The sequence below is a fragment of the Dromaius novaehollandiae genome, chromosome 2 (genome assembly GCF_036370855.1).
Source record: "Dromaius novaehollandiae isolate bDroNov1 chromosome 2, bDroNov1.hap1, whole genome shotgun sequence".
Classification (NCBI taxonomy): domain Eukaryota; kingdom Metazoa; phylum Chordata; class Aves; order Casuariiformes; family Dromaiidae; genus Dromaius; species Dromaius novaehollandiae.
Window position 1 is genome coordinate 17,041,072 of NC_088099.1, and position 16,532 is coordinate 17,057,603.

Below are 16,532 nucleotides of genomic sequence, written 5' to 3' on the forward strand. Positions count from 1 at the left end.
TTGTCCCAATAATACACCTTTGAGGGAGCGTGGGAAGAGGGACTTTGTACTTATCAGTGGCATAAAAACAGTTGCATTGGGTCAGACCAAAGACCATCCTACCCAGTATCCTCTGTGTGATGACTGCCCACTGCAGATAAGAAAATAAGGCAGCAAGTAGAGTGCTGTCTGTCCTGGATACCAGCTGAGCTTTCAGCTACCTGTAGTTTATGGATGTTATGAGTCACAGTTGTCACCTGCATTTAACAGTCCTAACTATTTTTTTTCCAAGGAATTTGCCCCATTTCATTTTGAGCCCATGTAAACTTCTGAGATCTGCAATATCCTGTAACAAGTCTCAGTAGGTTTCTTGGACCTGCTGAAATTACAAAAAACTGTAAAGGCTCAGCACACTCCAGTAATGACGGCGCTCCATTTTCCCCAAAGTTCCCAAGCTATAGTATCCAAACAGTTACACAGTATGCAGACACTGCTCCAATGACTGAGTATCTTTTTTGTAATTACATGATCTGGAAGAGCAATACCATGGTGATATTTAACTAGAAAAAGTTTTAGACTCCTATCTTTAAAAAACTTGACTGTAAAGATAAAGCTGGTCTTTTTGAAAATATATTTTCCTCACTATTTTAGTCCTTTGGTCAGGTTAGCACTGAATATACAACCCAGAAACCAGCTTCTCCTGTGCTTTCAGCTACCCTGTGCTGACACCTAGGCAACATAGAAAGGAAAATGTGCCTAGAATGCAAAGGGCATGAATGAATGCAGTAAGGAAAAGGAAAGAAGTATATTGTAACAGATCTGGTGAGTGGGAAGCTGCAGGAAGCTGGCAGGGGAGGAATTTGAACCTACTTGGCAAGAGGAGTGGGAACTGCAAAAAGGGTCAGTAGAAAGCCAAATTATCTGGGCAAAGAGGATGGAAGACAGAAGAGAAGGAGACTGACTAGGAGTCAGGAAGAAAACAGCAGATAAAGGACTAGCAAGCAGTTGGCTTAAGAGTGAGAAAGGGGACATTGAGAAGGTGGGAAACTGGGAATAGAAGGAAAGGAATAAGGAGGCACGATCAGTGGAGCTGAAAAGGTAACAGGAAGGAGGCAGATTTTATGTAGTTTTTGTCCAGTTTTGCTAGAGACACGTGAGGAGAGGGAGAATGAGAAGGAACAGATCTGAAAAGGAAAAAAAAAAAGAAAAAAGAAAAAAAAAAGGGGGAAGGGGTTTCCAGGGAAGGAAATAAAGAATGGTAGTCAGAAAAAAGAGGGAAAAAAGGGAATCAGGTGAGTTTCGATTAAGTAGATACTGGCAAGAAACTGGGCAAGAAAAAGCAGGACTGATACATGAAGTCTGAATAATGCAGTTGGGTAGTCATGAACAAGCCCAAGAGAAGCATCCAATGATGGGGCAGGGAGGGGAAAATCAAAGCAAGATATAAAGAAAAGTTTCATGCTTAGAGATGCAGGAAAACAAGCATCTACGTTTGCTAGAAAGACTTACCCCCAAGGCCTTACCTTTCTTCTCTCTCAGCAAACATACACACAGCTTGCTAGGAAAACATTCCTCCTCCTCCTCTGGGGTGAGCAAAGTAACTAGTAGCAATAGCTCAAGCCATACAATTTTTTGTGAGATTTAATGGCTCCAAACCTGCTAACAAACTGCACATGGGCTGACAGAATGGAAATAAAAGTGAAAAGATAACAGCTAGGGTTGTCAAACATCACTTCTTCCGACCCTCATGAAAGTAAAGTAACATGAAACCGTAATTTATTTGGCCTTTCCAGCCAAAACTATATTTACTATTCAGCAGAGAGGATGACTGCCATTGGGAAAGAACGAGGATCTGCATGTGACTTTAGTACCTCTAGCTCATTTGTAAAACTTTTAAGTTGTGAATGACACAGAGGTTGCAGTAAGACGTCCTCTCTGCTGATGCAACTGCACGCTATCCCTGTCTTTGCTACAGAGTCTCTGTCAGTGCCAAGCAGGCCATACAAATCAAATTTCGTAGACCTTGTTATTTATCCTACTTTTTCCATTTTCCAGACATCCAACTTAATTTTCTAGAGCTCCTAAAGCAAACAGACACTAAATAATCAGCTGCAGTTACAGGGAGCTGTTCTTGGTATTACACGGCATTTTGTGCTTAAGTAATAAGTTAAGTAGGTTTAAGTATCTGAAAATTTAAGTATGTAAAAAGGTCATGCAAAATTGATGGAAAACCTCTTTGCAATCTCATATCCATCATGAAAACAGACAAGACCTGTGAAGTCTGATGAACATCCATGAAGAAATAAATAATTTTTATGTCAAAAAAGGGCTGAACGGCACACTGTGAGACACAAGACAACATACTGAACACCACGGTGGAACACAGATGCGACTAGCTGCCTCCTAAATACACATCACACGTGCACTGAGACAGGAGTGCTGTGGAAAAATACAAGTGATCATGCAATTTACTCTAATTCTGCACATACATACACACACACACACCCCTGTGAAGAGGAGAACAGGGGTGCCTGTGGAGGAGAAAGTCAGAAGGGAGGGGATAAAAATTAAATGTGGACTTTGCCATTTCTTAAGTGCAAAATACTCCCTTAAAAACCCCCAAAGATGTTGAAGACATACAAGCGTGTGTATCAAAAAGTACAGGAATTTAGAGCGGTCTTGTTTAAGGAGTTCCTTTTCTTTTTAACAGAACATGGCTTTCAAGTCCTAGAATACAATCTCCAGGTACTCCATTTGCTGCAATGTTTCTTTCAAAGCAAATTACACTCGACAAGATTTAGATATCAACAATTAGTTAAACTGAAAGTAGTAAGTTTGCTCACAGCCCACTCAAAACATTAAAAGCTTCTTTTGCTGTTGAAGTTTAATAAGTAAAATCTCACAGGAAAAAAGGAACAGATTTGAAGAGCGATCCTTTTTGGGTTGGATGCAAGTGTTTGTTCCTTGATTAGAATATACACAGATCTGCCAAAGACTGAGAAGAGACTAACACCATGTGGGGAATAGGTCACGTCCTTTCCCCTATCCTGTGAATAAAGAACAGGGGATAGTCACTCACTTTATATGCATATCTAAGGCATGCCTAAGTTTGAATCTCCCTGCAAAATGTAGTAACCCTTTACCCAAAATAAACTTCAACTCCTGTCAATCATTTGGGGGGGGGGGGGGGGGAGGAACAGATGCCTAAATATAAATTAACAGAATTGCTGAGAGGTTCTCTCCTTTGCTACATGCATTCTTCTGAACCGTATTAGAAAGACTTGGTCTTACAGGTTTGAACTAGCATAAAAAAGGAATCCAGACTGGAATACAGCTTGCAGTACATATTTAGAGTAGAGCAGGCATGTTTCATTCAAAACAAAAAATTCTCATTCCTGTAGTTGTCTACAGGAAATGAAAAAAAAGTCTTCTCATGTAAGAGGTAATAAAAAATGGGAAATTTGAAGAAGAGGATAAGCGTACTTCTTACTGGTCTTGAAAAAGAAAACTTTTTGTGGAAACTAGATGGACTCTGGAGTCCGCAGTACTCTGGTTCAGATGAAGAGCTGCTAAAAATCCATTGTTCTCATTTTTAATGTTATGTGTAATCTCAAGGGGAAAATTTGATTCAACAGTGAATTAATCGGTTTTTCTGGCTCTTCTTTCAAGTCAAATAATTCTGTGGTAGCAGCAACTGTGTAAAGCAACTATCTTCCAGGTTTTTTCTTCCTTCTTGCATTCCACTTGCCTCTTAGATTGTACTGTTTTTCCTTTTTTTGTTCCTTCTCATTCTGCCTTGGTTTTTTTTATATCATGCTCATTTTAAATAAGATTATGCTGGCTACAGCATAGGATGAAATACTGTTGATATCCTCCCTTTAGGTAATTTGGTAAATACGATCATTTGTTATACATTAAACTAGAAAAACCTTTTCTGGATGCCTTGTTACAGTCTTGGCTTAGTTTCATGGTATCTATGTTGTTGGAGATGGAGAATAATCGCAATCATAGTAATCAAGAATTATTTGCCCCAGGTAGATGCTTAAAACATGCATCAAGACACCATGAGAAGTATTTACCTACCTGAATTTCTTCTGTATTTCATTCCAGTTCCCTCTGATTCAACAGTTCGAACTTTGTGCTTATGGGACTTTTCTTAAAAAAAGCTTTCAGACTGCCAGCAAATATGCTGGCAACTGCTATACAGCTTACATGAGCTGATTTCATATTTTTGAAAATAGATTTTGCATACTTGATCTCACAATCAACTGTTAGAATGAAGTAATACTTAGTTTCAAGTTGAGAGGAGGGAAAAAAAACCCCAACACTTTGCTGAAAGCTGAGTCTTGCTTGGGCCTAAGGCCAACTGTTTTCAAATTCTGGTTTCTACTTTTGTCTGTATCCATAGTCTATTTGCCATTTCCAATTTTCAGATTGTCATTCTACCTCTTTCAAACTATGATTTCTCTTCTCAGATAGGTCTTGCTTAAAGCAGTACCTAATTTGTAGGGAGATAAAACATGTTTTAATATAACTACCACACTTAATATTTGCTTTCTTGATTAACTGCTACAGCAGTTGGCTCACCCTTCTTTATTACATGAAGGTCTGTCAGGAAATATGTTATTTACCATGATCAATTTTAGTCTCTCTCAAAGAGGAGACAACTACCTTTCTTCTGATGCTCATATCTGGATTCACAGATCAGCTGCTGCCCTTTATAATAGGGCAAGTACTCTGCTTTGGTATCATAATTTTTAAATACAGTGAATTTCAGCAGTCATTTTTGTCTTTCTACCATGAAATCTCTCTGCAACTCTTAGTCACCCTTGTTTCTCTGATCCTGAACAACCCTGTATCATTACCAGAAGTTAATCACTTTGCTATTCACTCCCTTTTCCAGATCATTTATTACATTAACTATACATTGAATAGCAGAGATTTTATAATGGGCACTCACCAAAATGCAGAAAACTATTTATCATCACCCCCTTTTTTTCTGGTACCCTCAACTTTCAACCAGTTTATCTACCCAAAGACTCTCCTCTCTTATCTTACTGTAGATTAGGTTTTAAGAGCCTTTAACAAGAGTCTTTGTTTAAACTGTATTAACTGCATCCCCCTTGTCCACCTGTTCCTTGACTCTTTCACAGAGAACAAGAGTTTCTCTATTGACCTTCCAGTCTGAAGCTCCTTGGACTTCCCCTGGAGCTGGGCACCACTCGGCAGTTGTCTCATACTGAAGCAGTTCTAGGCAATACACCATATGCTGCAGCTGGTAGTTCATACATTTCATTCTCATGTCATTTAAGATGCTGACAACGTTTAATCTGGTAGCATACAATTGTTCATTTTCGCTCATTCCCCCTGCCCTCTCCCCCCCAAAATTGTTTTAACGTCTTATTTAAGGACAACTTTTTTGCAAAGGAGGAGAGATGCACTGAAATGGACTTCTTCAACCTCCTTCACAGTGAGCATACCAAAAAGCATTGTTTTTTCTTCTATGAACCTTATTTTCTTCAAGTGCCACTTCTATCCATTAATCAGTTTCTGCATACTACAGCACACTTCTTGTTTCTGATGTCTGGAAGATGACACATTAAAAAAAAAAAAATGTTTCACTAGTTTTCCTTCTTTTTGCAAATTGTGCCCCAAACTTTTGGGGGGCTCATTTCCTGTGTTTTTAGATTTGGCCTACCAGAATTTAAGATACTTTCTATTCCCTACATTGGGCACCATTTCAACGTTGTGAAAGAAGGGTATCTTCCTATTCCCGTAGTTCTACGTACTGCACCATATAATCATGAAGGCTTCTATATTTTGATCTTTCACAAAGGTCAAGCACCTGCAAGTAATACGGACAGTTCCGGGTTCAGAGAAAATGCACACCACTTACGGCTGCCGCTTTTAATTTCTTTTTTGAAATAAGGTATATTCTTACAAATTTCCCGTTTGGGGGGCCTCAGCACTACTACAGAGAACTTGTTCTACAGGGTTGCAACATCCCTACAGGAACAAAGCAGAGCGTGATCACCGCCAGAATGATTATAGCAGCATTTTGGGTATCTCATCTCAGATGCAGCATGTTGCTGTTCAGCAACAAGTCAAGAACTGGTTTCCTCGCAAGATCCCCAGCTATCTGGTCCATGATACCTTAGCAATCTGATGAGAAAAGAAGTGTCAAGTTGTATACTGGGATATCGAAGACTTCTTGTACAAACTTGTCATTCTCTCTAGAAAGAAGGACAAGTGTGTCCACGGTTTTTATGGAATCTGAGTCTTAGATTGCAATCTAAGTAAGGCAGCTCCAGATCCTTCAAATTACATTATTTATGAGTAAAAAGGATATAAAATCACTCTGGGCAAAAATTTTATTGTGACTGTGTGGGCACAAGAAAGTTTGACTGGGGAAGATGTTATTGTGTGCATATGTATATATTTACATATTAATGTCAGCGTATGACAGCCACCTGAACTGAAAGCTCTATCACTCCCCCTTCAGCAATCACCGTTCTTATTCTGGTACTTCTGCAACGCACTTATGTGCTAAATTCTACTCTGTAAGTACCTAATTAAATACATAATATTTCCCCCCACATACTATATGCTGTGCTAAAACAAGATTGCCAAAAGATTGCTAGGTCCTCATATACTGAAAAACATTTGCAATCAAATGAAACAAATTCTGGTTTGGGTCAAGTTAGGGCATTAACAACTTACTCTTTTATTAAATAACAGTCTGAAAAATGTATGAGTAAGATGACTCCGCTGTCTTAACACAGCATTTTTTTTGTCAAGCCTCCTACTGAGATATGCAACTATAGTTAACTTTCAGATTAGATATATTCATGAAAAGGTCCATCTCCTTTCAATATCACCCAAGACAGCACTGACTGTTGCAAAGACACAATGACTGAAACTTAATTTTTTAAAGTAATAAGCCTACAACAGTTGCATCATCATATACACAACTTTATGCCTGATTTCAAGATCAGTACGTTGCAAGTATGTGCTTAGCATGAATCCTACAAGTATCAGGCTGTACTGTTAAGAAAGTATAAGGTCACGTCAGCTAGTAGAGATGATACATAAGTTTCCATGTATACACGGAAAAAATATTCTTTAGGCACAACTATACTAAAGAAAAATGCTTAGCAGTTGCTAAGCTGTAGTCTTAAAATAAGAATCACTTGTATATGTCTCAGTAGCACTGAGACATTGAATTGTAACTAAAATAGCTTGCTAGCTTTCATTCTATTTAAACTTTTTAAAATAATAATAATAATAATCAGCATTACTGCCATTTTTACAGAACTTTTTTTCAGGTTTTCTTAGCCTGAAACATTTGATTTATTTCCTTTGGTTTCCTCAAGCCCCAAGGTTAAAGAACAACCCCCTCCTCCCCAAATGGGGGAAAGGGGGCAGGGGAAGTCACACCTTAATGCAATTTTAAGACAATTATCACTAAAATTATTCAGATCTGAATCTTGACATTTGTTATACACCAAAGGTAAATTAACAAACTAATACTTTACAGCTATATAGTGAAGTTCAAGACCCTCTGAATTCGAGATTTTTCAAACGTCTGGTCTGAATCAGGAAGATTTGAACACTGTATTGAATTCTCAGAGACAAGGAAGTATTGTCAGGAGCCGTATGAATGTACAAATATGAAGAAATTGATTGTGTTCATTAAGCCCCATATTCTCCATCAGAACTACCAGCATTCAAGAATCCTGTCTTAGCAGCAGGAAACGCTTATCAAACAGGGAACATTAACATGATTTCCAAACCAAGAGAAGAATGTAACCAGTAAACAGATTAGAAGAACATTTTTCTACTAGCTTTTTCAGGTTGACTTGATTCTAACGAGTTACACTACTTTTTTCCTCCCACCTCTGAAATGTGCATTTTAATTTAGGGCATTTATAAATGTGAGTGGTTAAAGGAAAAGTCCATTGAATTTATAACTATGTCACTAAACAAGGAAGCTGATTCTGCTTGACAATGAACACTGGTAGTTACATCAATCTAAATGGAAATTACAAGCATTTTCCATCCATGAAAATTGGAGTGTAGCTTTAGAGCACACACACACATACATACACACAAGCAATCCTGAAAGTTGATCAAAGTTCATTAATCGTGTTGTAGGTCTCACTTTGCATCCTGCCACTCATGTTATGTTTTTTCTCTTATCATTTTAGACTAATATTTTAATCTAAGTTTACTGTGTATTCTTCAAATGTAACATTCAAGAGTTCACTAACTATTGCAACAATAGAATAGAAAGGCTGTCAAAGATGGTTAATTGGAAGTTACTAAGCATCAGTTTTGTTTTGGGGGGTTAGAGGGATGGGGAGGGAGAAGGATAAGAGATCCACCTGTGATTGAAGGAAAAAAAAAGTCTGGACAGCTAATTAGTAGCAGGTCAATGAATACCTCATTCTGACACAGCTGCATTTCAGAATAGCAAGCCAATACCGAAATGAGAAGATAACACAGAACTTTTGGGTAGGTCCAAGATTTTGCCACAAATGCCTATACAAAACCATTTTGTGGCCTTTCTGCACAAGTAATCAAAAGATCCCGGCTCTAAGGTTTTGAATTTAGGCCACAGGATATTTGACATAGTACTAATAGGCAAAACATTTTATTTATAACCGCTCCCCCAAGCCCTCTCCCCCATCTCCCCCAAAGCCCCACCACCAAGTCGACTGCACCAGACTCATGCACTCAAGAGAGTTAGCTAGACCTTGTATTTCTGGACAGAAGAGTGCAAGATTGTTGTAGACCTACTGCTTAATCTTGATAGGCCTAGGTGTAGTATTTAGCACTATCAAAAAAAAAAAAAGAAAAAAGAATTATCCAAGAATGTAAACTGGAATTTAGTATACACGAGTAAATGTTAATTTTGTTCATATTTGTTAACTTTGCTGTATTTCAGGGGTTAAGTGACCAGGGAACAGCAGAGATACAGGACAAATAAAGTTGGGACTTCCTGTTGACAAAAAGGCAGAACCACCCCTCTTGCTCACAAACAGGCAATAAATATGCATTTTGCCTTATAATCATACATCACATGACCACCTTAAGACAGTAAGATCATATTCTATGACCTTAATTATTTTTATATAAAATATCCTGAAGAGTTTGGCACTGAACCTTTGTTCTTTCCCAGATGTTCCAAACCCTCCTTGAAAATTTTGTCTCCAAGTTCAGAGGAACAGGCCAGCTCCTCTTAAATAAAAAATAAATAAAAATAATAAAAAACCCACAAGACACCCTTACTTTTGACTTTAGTATCTCTTCTTCCTCCCCATTTATATTTTGTTTTCATTTAGCAGCTACACAGCTGCATACAGTCATTTCACTGGAAAAGTCATGCGACACACATCCCGTTTGTATTGTTCATTATTACTCACCATAGTGCATGTATAGGGCATGTGGATATATGTATTTAGTTTACTTTTCCTACCTACTGTCAAGAACACCTAGTCTCTTTGATAATGGCTTCCTTTAACTCTGTTGATTCCTATATAAACACCTGGAAGCTCGGCAGAGTTCCTTTTAGTCTTTAACCTGAAAGCAAGAAGGAAATAAAAACGTTGTGGTTAAAATCAAAGTTGTTAGCTCTCAGCCTTTGCTCTGGATGAAATTGAGGGAAGGGGAAAAAGAAGGATCAGGCCAGTTCTACTTTGGGTCCCCCCCAGCCTCTCAACTTGCAGGGAGTTAATGAAGAGATCTTTTTCAAGTATCTGCAGCAGTAACTGAACATTTTATAAAAGTGTTCTTATTAAGGTTTAAAAACAAGTTAATAATAGTTAAGTATTTTACATCCACGGAGCTGGAACAGTTTCAGAAGGGGCATAGGAGGGAGGGGAAAAGTGTAGGAAATAAAAGCAGAAATGCTTTACGAAGAAGTGCATTTGGCTAAGAGGACCAAAAAACATCTGGCTGCTACAGTGAAATCTGCATTTTCCTAAGCATATGAAAGGACCTTTGACATTCGAGCATTCTTTGCCTACAGAGTATGGTAAGTCCCATTCTCTAGCTGACCTTTCTAATTTCCTCCAAATTGCCTATTTTAAGTTTCTGTAATGTCTACAAAAATTTGGGGGGGGGGGGGCAGTATGTAGGTCATAGAAACATACTGAAGTGTAACACTGATACTCAAATTTTTAGTTTACTTTTAGTAATAAAATGTAGGACAGTACTTAATTACAACAAAAGCTGTTCTTACTCCACACATGTAAGTGACAGTTAAAATATAAGTACAATGCGTGTACAAGCTCTTCTTGTAAAGGCCTATAATTTTGGCATCTGCAACACAGTGTGCAGGAATTTATAGGAAATATAGAATACACAAAGTATTTTAAAGAAAACAGTGCATACAGTGCTCTATTTGCAGAATTCAAGATGACAGTGTTTATTAGAGGATTTTAGAGAAGTTCAAGAAAACCATACAGACACCACCTGTGACTTCCCAATTTTAACACAGCAGTTGCCAATTCACAATAGTAAAACCCCTGCATCCCATGTAAGGTATACAGATATTGGTCTCAATAGCTTAGCTCCTGAAACTGTATGACTGTACAAACAATATCAAGTGTATTTCCAAGAGGCTGAAGTCTTAGAAAAAAATATATTTTTAATTTTTAGTGTTTTAGTATTAGAGCTCAGCCAGGGCCTGATCAGTTTCAATGCTTTTCTGATGTGACTACTAGAAGTTGCTGAATTATCTAAACAAACATCATCAGCTAAAAAAATTGCCTTATTTATACTTAAACAATACGACAGACAAGAAGCACCCTAACTTTTGTTGCCACATCTGTGCATTTAACACAGATGCACCCTAAGGCTGCACACAGAGGGAGGGACAAGGTGCGCCTGTTCTTTAGTTCTGGTCTGCAGGCTTCACCTACAATGACGAGAGAAATACAGTAGTCTGCCATGATTCAGAACAAGACAGCCACTGCTTACACAAAACGGCAAGACATGTGCTGTTTAGGTGTACCGCTCCTAGCTGTTAAGCATTTCACACTGCTCATGTAATCAAAACTGAAACTCATCACCAAAATTTTCTCTAAGGTAAAAAGTACTTGGTGTAAAAAAATCTAGACTATTAGTGACAGATGAGACTAAAATATTTATTTTTAAACCACATGCCAAATTTGGAGAAAAGAGTTAAGTATTAAAACAATAAATCAAAGGAAGAAAACATTTGCTCAGCATGCAACGGAAAGGGCCAACACAAGGAAGAGAGAAGCTCCAGAGCGACATGCTACAACAGGGCTCCCCACCAACACCAACCCGGACAGGGCCACAGCTGGCTACACCTCTACGTGGGCTGAGGAAAACTCACACATACACATTTCCATACCATTCTCTAAGTAGGTCAGAGACAGACAAATTTCTGATCAATTAGTGTACAGTTATGGTTGGAAACAGCTTAAAACTTAAGAATCAGATTTTTTTTTTTTTTTGAAGAATTTTAAACAGTGAACACAACTTGCAACCAAACCAGATTAGGGGAAAAAACAAAAACAAAACTGAAAATAGGCCACAAAGTGTTTAAGATTATTACATTCGAGCAAGCTGTTGATTAACAAAAAACAACGCAAAGCCCACACAAACATCTCAACTTTTCTTTCACCATACAATAAGCATGGGAACATGTCTGCAATTCTGCAACTCTGAACCTGGACCAGAACAGGTCAGTCATCTTCCCCTCCTCCCAACAAATTGCTTGCATTGCATAGCCTAAACTTTGTTCATGATTTAGTGTAAAGATAAAGACTATAGCATTTGAAGGTTTAAAATACTGTTTACCAAAATACTACTTGACAAGTGATGTAGGAGATATTTTAGTTTTAATCTAACATGTCTAGAACAGCTTGTTAAAGATGAGGTGATCAGCATAAAAATACCTTGACAATACATTGTCAGGTTGTTTCTATGCCTAAGAAATGGCTTTGAACTTGGTATTGCAAGAACATCAGCATCTCAGATAACATGCTTAGAAAATTATACTGCAGCACCAGTTCTGGGTTTTTTTTCTTTTTCTTTTTCTTTTTCTTTTTTTTCTTTTTTCTTTTTAAACTACAGAGAAATTTTATGAACATATCCCATTGGCAGGTCCTCTTTATTTTTGAAAAAATCTTCAAATTTATCTTCCTTTTGAAGGAACAGAAAGTAAGTAGGACTCTGCAGTTTGGGGAGTCCTAATAATTCAATATAATTTATTCTTGCCATACTCTGTGCTATACAGGAGTTCCATACTTTCTCTTAGGTTGCCAAAAAACAGACATCCAGAAAGGGGGTCAGCAAAGACTGAAAGCACTGCAGGAACTTGCTATGCAGAACACAGATGAAGCCTCCACCCTTACAGAGAAGGCTCAGGCACAGAGCTGTACAAGTTTTGAATTCATCTTTAAAAATAGGTGGTTTTCAAACCATGTCATCCATGCACATAAATTAACATGCAAAATGAAGACACAGGCAGAGCCAGAGTTTGTATGTGAGTTGGGGGAAGGAGGGGAGAAGGAGCAGAGCACAAGAGATGTTATTTTGATGTAAATCTGGAGAATGTTATGTCAGACTCGGATCAGACAAAAAGGTATAAATATCAGTAACACTCACAAGATTCTTCCATTACAATGGATGGAGCAAAGACACAGCGTTATACTTGGGAAGTTCTTAGACTGGAAAACAAGTTGTTTGGTGTCTATTCCAGTTTCAATTACTGTTCCCAGAACCCATTTAAGGGGTGTACTGTTTGGATCAGATTTACTGTAGTCAATTCATATTTGTAAGAATATGGGTAAAAGAGGTGTAGATAAAGAATTTTATCTACAGATTAAAATAAGAGTCAACCTAGAATTTTCTCACAAGCAAACAGATTTTAAGCAATGGATATTGCAACAAGTAACAGAAAGGAGAAAAAGAAAAGCAAAGGAAGGAAAAAAGCAGCCACGCAATAGTGAACTTACTCTGAGTAAAGGGAAAAGCAGTATGGATTCCTGTCGCAGAATCTTTCCGTCTTGAAAATGAAGATGTTCATAGTACTAAGTTAAAAGACTGAGGAAGTAATAAATCTCTAATCCTCATTTAAATTACATCCCAAAATGTTATTCCTTAATGCAAGTTTACTCCTCAGTAACTTTCCCATCACAAGAAGTACAAAGCCCATCAAGAGCTATGCTCTTTACACAACTCCAGGAGAAACTCTAGCTCACAGTCACTAGTAGCTTAGCTGTGTGCTGAATGCACATGCCAGTTTCTTATGATACTTAGTGCTGAAACTTAGGAAGTAGATACTCCAGGATACCCTAAAGTGACATTTTTCTGAGGTTTATTTTATTTAACTCCAGATTAGACAAGCTTGAACTCTAACGTAATTTCTTAAGAAAGAAAAAGTGAATAGCAAGAATTTTTTTTTTTGGTGAACACTGTGTGTACATATATAAATCAATTCATGTAAACATGCACCTGTACAAACAGCAAATCACAGGATCTGTATCTTCTAATCTGCCTCACAAGAAACATTTTTAACAGTTCGTCTTCTGCCCCGTCCTCAGCTCTCTTTCAGCCTTCTAAGGAAAATGATCTTTCTCTACCTGTCTATCCAAACACAGCTGAAATAGTCTCAACTGCATGTTTCTTCTATAAAACGCCAAGTAAAATTGTATTTACTTATGATACTTAAGTCCAGACAGTTGTAAGAACACTGAAGCTAATTAGAGTACCATTGATGATTTTGGTAACGTGATGTCTCAAATATTAAGCATTAAAAAATCAAGATTGGTACTTCATTGTTTGTTTTTAGTATGCATTTTAAGAATGAAAGTAAACTATACTTGTTACAAAAGGCAAAAAACGAGACAGCCGTTGTGGGTAAAAGTCCGAGCAGCGTGCCATGCTTTTAAGTTATGGCAACAAGATGCACACAGACCCACATCATACAGACAAACTTCATTCACAAGGAAATTACAGCCAGAAAAAGGTAACAAAGCTGATGCTTTACAGCTACGTTTTGAAAAGCTGTGTATTATGAAACGGTCTTAAGGAAAAATGATATTCCCTTAAAAGACCTTACAGATTAAATGACCAAATATACATATATATACACACACACACAGAGTGTGTGTGTGTGTGTGTGTGTGTGTGTGTGTGTGTGTGTGTGTGTGTGTGTGTGTGCGCGCGCTGACAGTTTGTAACAGAAAGGCCTCCACTGATTCTCTGACAAGTTTAAGACCCCTCAGAATCAAGTCCAGACAAGAATGGAGCCTTTCTAATCAGAAAAACTGATTACGCAGGTTGCTCACGGTCTTTTCCTTCACAGTCTTCTGGCTTAATTGGCACATGAAACCTTCTGGCAATTCTGTTTATTACATTTGTGCATGAGCTTTATACATTTCAAATCGTCTCATGTTCAGTAATAAGGCTCTATCCATGTGTTCTCCTACTTTGCTCTCTAGAAGAGAAAACAAAACCAGATTTCTTGAACCTTTAATCCAGCAAAGAATAATAAAGCATTTTAGAAGTTTCTTTAAGCAAAGCTTCATTTGAAATTTTCTTAAAAATACAGTAGTTTTCATAAGGGCCTATATATGTATTTTATTATATGACTGGCAACACAGTATGAAGGTCTTATTTAGATTGCAAATTGTTTTGCGAGGAAAGGTAGAACGATTTCTTGTACTAGCTTTGCAGTATGATTCAAGACTACAGACTTCATACAGGGTTTTTTAACCTCTTCAGAGTGACAGCAGAAAACCAGAAGACCAGAGTGAGAAGATTATAGCCCACCATTCATATAGATTATAGGCCTTCTCCAAAGAGACAATGTTTCACTGCAATGAGACAAGGATACCGCTCCTTGCCACATATTTATGAAACAAGTATTTTTTGCTAAGCAATCAGTCAGAATCTATTGAATATCTATTATTCTTAAGGAAAGATGGATTGCTTATCATTTGAATAGCAGTAACACGGGAGAAGGTCCAGCCTCCCTGAGCAGTGCACTGCCGCCTGCCACTGACATGCTATCCCTATCCCAGAGAAATTTATCTGGGGTTGGAAGATGTAGATAGAAGAGCATTAAACAGGAGGAAGAACAAGGAAGACTTCAGGACAGGCATATGGGAACAGTGACCCAGTTCATTTTTTTGATAGTTCTCCCTATCCAATAACCAAGAATTTCAATCTGAAATCTTGGTTCCAAGCCTTTTACAAACTCCTAAAAACTACCAATTAAGGCTGATATGTGGGCAAGAAAGGAGAAGCCATCAAAACAATGTAGTATGAAAAATGATGGAGGAATTATGGTTTTTAAATGTAGCCTTTTCAGTTTACTGTCTGGCTTAAAACGTTCAATATGCAACCTAAAGAGTCCTTGGGATCACAAAACATTCACTGGGTAAACTACACTGAGCAGTAATATCAAGGATTATAGGCAGGTCTACAGGAACTGGAGTAGACACTTCATTTTGGCAAGGGGAGCATTATCCCTAACGTGTATTAACATACTTTCAGAACAAAAATGGATTAGGAACTGTTGGACTCCAAACAAAAAGAAATGAAGTTATAGTCTGAAACATCATCAACACCACTATAAGAAAGCAGACATCCTCTCAAAGTGAGTGTATTTTTAAGACAGGAATGACATGGACTCATTCTATTTCTTGTGACACAAAAGCGCTAGGGTGAGTAAGACCAGCAGAAATGCATTCTGCCAAACTATGCAATTCGCTCTCAACCTCTTCTACTTTTCCCTCACCAAGCCTCTAACCTTTTAAGCCCATCCAGCTGAAGTCAGCCATCAACAATTGAACATAGCCATTCTTTTTTTCCCCTTATGAAGGCTGAAAATTCACATAGGAGGCTTTATTTCAGAATTAGAATAACATGAAGTTTCCAGGTTACCAAACAGAACAGCTCTGTTGATCATACCTACTAATATTAATCATAAGAGTGCTAGCCAAAGAGCTGTGTACATTTTAGCAGTGAGCTATATATGAAAAACTAAGGCTTCTTCTCTCTCTTCACATGGTGCCTATTTTCATGTTATTCCCATAGGATAGCATCAAAAGAGAAAGTCTTCCTACACAGCGAGACACAGACTACAAGACTGTTGGTTCTTTTTTCATTAAAATACGACAAAATTGAAAAATAAGGTTTCTAGTTAACATAACTAAATACCTACAAAATAGGCTCACATAATGTATAATTTTAGAAATGGATGTTAGATTATGCTGTCAAACAATTGAAAACATGAAAGTTAAGTTGTGGCATCAAGTCATATTACCATAGTATTTAAAGAAGATAAGACCTTGCTCAGATTCTTCTGTCTTTTGATTGTAGAATTGTTTAACCCTATCATCAGAAGTCTTCCATGATTTTTTAGTATAGGTGTTTTGTCCTTTGTAGGACAAAAAAGTACTGTCGAGAATACAACCACCACCAAGAACAGATGGAAGTGGACATAACATACATTAACAAAAATTTAAGATAAAAAAATGCTTTTCAGGTTTTCACTTGTTTTTAAATAC

At 37.6% G+C, this 16,532-nt stretch overlaps 1 protein-coding gene across 10 annotated transcripts in view; it reads right to left on the minus strand.

The window, feature by feature from the left end:
- The window catches only part of ZEB1 (zinc finger E-box binding homeobox 1), a 129,664-nt gene that overhangs the window by 65,058 nt on the left and 48,074 nt on the right, over positions 1–16,532 (minus strand). Inside the window, exon 1 of one of the 10 annotated variants that reach the window (XM_064505821.1) lies at positions 9,405–9,456. The exons of 8 other annotated variants lie outside the window; for them this stretch is intronic. In XM_064505821.1, the coding sequence (XP_064361891.1) occupies positions 9,405–9,414 (10 nt within the window). In that variant the 5' untranslated portion in view covers positions 9,415–9,456. Of the gene's footprint in view, positions 1–9,404; positions 9,457–16,532 lie in introns of those variants that run through there. One more of the 10 variants, XM_064505828.1, reaches the window with a different exon arrangement.